General features: G+C 48.1%; 1 protein-coding gene across 1 annotated transcript in view; it reads left to right on the forward strand.

Annotated features, from left to right (window-relative positions):
- Positions 1–2,981, forward strand: part of FZD8 (frizzled class receptor 8) — a 4,789-nt gene extending 1,808 nt beyond the window's left edge. The window contains exon 2 of the mRNA XM_040450939.1: positions 4–2,981. Coding sequence (XP_040306873.1) covers positions 4–1,033 — 1,030 coding nt within the window. The 3' untranslated portion in view covers positions 1,034–2,981. The remainder of the gene's footprint in view (positions 1–3) is intronic.
- The last annotated feature ends 588 nt before the right edge of the window (positions 2,982–3,569 follow it).

The following is a 3,569-nucleotide window of genomic DNA, read 5'->3' on the forward strand; positions in this document are numbered from 1 at the left end:
GAGGAAGGTGGAGCCTGTGGGGGGCTCGTGCGCTGTTGCTGTGGGCGCTGGCGCGGGTGGCCCTGGCGGGCGCGGCGAGTACGAAGAACTGGGCGCTGTGGAGCAGCACGTGCGCTACGAGACCACGGGCCCGGCGCTGTGCACCGTGGTCTTCTTGCTCGTCTACTTCTTCGGCATGGCCAGCTCCATCTGGTGGGTGATCCTGTCGCTCACATGGTTCCTGGCGGCGGGCATGAAATGGGGCAATGAGGCCATCGCTGGCTACTCTCAGTACTTCCACCTGGCCGCGTGGCTCGTGCCCAGCGTCAAGTCTATCGCCGTCCTGGCGCTCAGCTCCGTGGACGGCGACCCGGTGGCCGGCATCTGCTACGTGGGCAACCAGAGCCTCGACAACCTGCGCGGCTTCGTGCTAGCGCCGCTCGTCATCTACCTCTTCATTGGCACCATGTTCCTGCTGGCCGGCTTCGTGTCGCTCTTCCGCATCCGCTCAGTCATCAAGCAGCAGGGCGGCCCCACCAAGACGCACAAACTGGAGAAGCTCATGATCCGCCTGGGTCTCTTCACCGTACTCTACACCGTGCCCGCCGCCGTCGTGGTCGCCTGCCTCTTCTATGAGCAGCACAACCGCCCGCGCTGGGAGGCCACGCACAACTGCCCGTGTCTGCGGGACCTGCAGCCAGACCAAGCGCGCCGGCCCGACTACGCCGTCTTCATGCTCAAGTACTTCATGTGCCTCGTGGTGGGCATCACCTCGGGCGTGTGGGTCTGGTCCGGCAAGACTCTCGAGTCGTGGCGCGCCCTGTGCACCCGCTGCTGCTGGGCCAGCAAGGGTGCTTCGGGGGGCGCGGGCGCTGGGGCCGCAGGGGGGGTTGGGGTGCCGGGAGGTGGTGGGGGCGTGGGGTCCGGTGGGGGCGGGGTCCCGGGCGGTGGGGCGGGATCCCTCTACAGCGACGTCAGCACCGGCCTGACGTGGCGATCTGGCACGGCCAGCTCCGTGTCTTATCCAAAGCAAATGCCATTGTCCCAGGTCTGAGAGGAGGGGAGGGGGCACCCGGAAGGAATGGGGAGGGGGGCGAGGAAACCTAGTGCAGCGAAGGGACACTCGATGGGCTGAGGTTCCCACCCCTTCACCGTGTTGATTGCTATTAGCATGATAATGAACTCTTAATGGTATCCATTAGCTGGGACTTAAATGACTCGCTTAGAACAAAGTACCTGGCATTGAAGGCTCCCAGACCCAGCCCCCTTTCCTCCATTGATATGCGTGGAGCTCCTCCCGCCAGGCGTTAATCTCTGTTGGCAGCGGAGGGTGGACTCTGCTGCTGCGTTTCAGAACGCAAGGTCTGTAGCCCTCGCTGGTTGCCATTTGCTGAGCTTGAAGCCAGAGCTACAGATTTCACCTGAGGGACCTGTTTTTCTCCCTCTACTCTCCTACGTAAATTCTTACTCCTAACATATCCTAGAGGAGGGATGACCGCGACCTAATGGAATTGCACGGTTTGGGTATTCTTAATGACCAGGCAAATGCCTTAAATAAACAAACAAGAAATGTCTTAATTATACACCCCAAGTCAATACGGGTTTCTTACATTAGAGGATGTATTTATATAATTATTTGTTAAATTGTAAAAATGTGTAAAATATGTACATATTCAAAGATATACAGTCTGTACATTTTTTTTGTAAAAAGTTTAGAGGCCACCCCTGTAAGAACAAATATAAGTATTCTATTTTGTCAATAAAATGACTTTTGATAAATGATTTAAACATCGCCCTCTCCCCCTGCCTCTTCTAAGCTGTTACCTTTAAAGTGCTTGCTAAGGACACGCTGGAAAAAATGGACATTTTCTGGTTTCTCATTTTGTACTCTGACCTTAGGCATGGAGAAAATGACCTGTTAAACTCTAGTTCTTAAGTTGTTAGCAAAGTAAATATCACTGTTGAACTGAAATCAAAATTGAGTTTTTGCACCTTCCCCAAAGATGGTGTTTTTCATGAGAGCTCTTTTCTGATCCATGGATAACAACACTCACCTTAGTGTATGTAAGTGGAACTTTTGCAAGGCAATAATTGCACTCAGGCCTTGTTATTTATCTTGTATAATATGACTAAAGGCTTCAAAACCCCGCATTTATTTCTTGGCGTGCCTGATTTTGAAAGCACCTGGGTTTTCAGGGACTGAACACACTGCTGAAGTGCAGACGTTAATGTTTTAAACCATCGATCGCACTTTACAGTGTAAGTCACTTGACTATCTGGTAGCGGAGCAGGCGTTCTTTAATGGATTAAACTAACGGGTTAACATCTTAATAACCTTCCAGGCTTGTGTATATCAAATGTGCTTCTTTTTCTAGAGAAAAAGCTATTGTTCCTCTGTCAAGACTAAGCTAATTTATTTGAGCAGAAGGCTGTTGAATTAGCAGAAGAATGCTTTGGCAATTGTTGAACTTTTTACCTGTCTGCCCAGTGGCCCAGCACATCATTCCTTTAAGAGGAGCTAAATGAATAGGGTTAATCTGTAGGGAACTTGGTCTTTTGAGTTTGAAAAACTTTGATCTTTTCTCCTCTCCAAATGTGCTGTATAGTCTGAAGTTTCTTTCCCTGCTGCCCGGCTCCTCTTGGTGCAGACCAATTGGCCACCGCGGAGCCTTAAAGTTCTTCCATTAAAGGGATGTGGGACTTTTACTTTAAAAAGGAGAGAGAGCGAGGGAGAGGAAGACTTGTAACAGTTAGTGAAGACCAGAGGCACAAGTGCGCTCAGCCTTTTAAACAGCTTTTCCCGGCATTGTTAGCCAGCCTGCAGGCAGCTAGGCATGGGTTGAAGCATTATAGAAAAGGGCTCTGAATGCCCTACAGGTGGTCTGTGCACATAATCCCCCAATTTAAAGCGTTTTCCTTTGCTGGACAATTGCATTACAAAACTCCCTTCTTTTTCGCCCCTAATTGAACCAATGAACTATTATAAACTACAAGTTTTTCTTTAAAAAAAAAAAAAGGGAAAAAAACCTCAGTGCCTAAATTCTATTGAGTAAATTCTGGCAAGTTTTCTGAACTGAACCTTTTAAAAGCACCGGAAGTAAATGCTTCTTCAGACATTTCACTTTTCCAGATATTTTTATTCCTCATGCTTGTTATTTTCTGACAGATTAGCAATAATTTAAAAGTAATTGGTAAGGTTGTGTGTTCATACTGAAAAGATAGCCCCAGGTCCCTTATTAACCTGTCAATCAAGATAAGAAATGGGCAGCTACCCCTGCTAATGATGGGGGGCATCAAACATTGCAGGGCGGGAGGCGACATGTTCTCTGCATCCTGCTAAAATGTTTGTTCTCTTTACTTTTCTTAATAGGAATATTTCGTGATTTAAAAAAATTTTTTTTAATTAATAGGATGGAAACTACTTCCTTGGCTGATCTTTGTCGTGTGAGAGGCTTTTAAGAAGAGTTTCTTCGTAGAAACATTTTGCAAATCCTTTCCAGAATAATTCTTGGTGGTAATTGGATTTTTAAATTAGATATGCCATAAAAGAACACCTACTTTAGCTATCATGCTGATTATATTTCTTAAAG

Source organism: Herpailurus yagouaroundi, unplaced genomic scaffold (assembly GCF_014898765.1).
Source record: "Herpailurus yagouaroundi ecotype Mexico unplaced genomic scaffold, PumYag 203, whole genome shotgun sequence".
Lineage (NCBI taxonomy): Eukaryota > Metazoa > Chordata > Mammalia > Carnivora > Felidae > Herpailurus > Herpailurus yagouaroundi.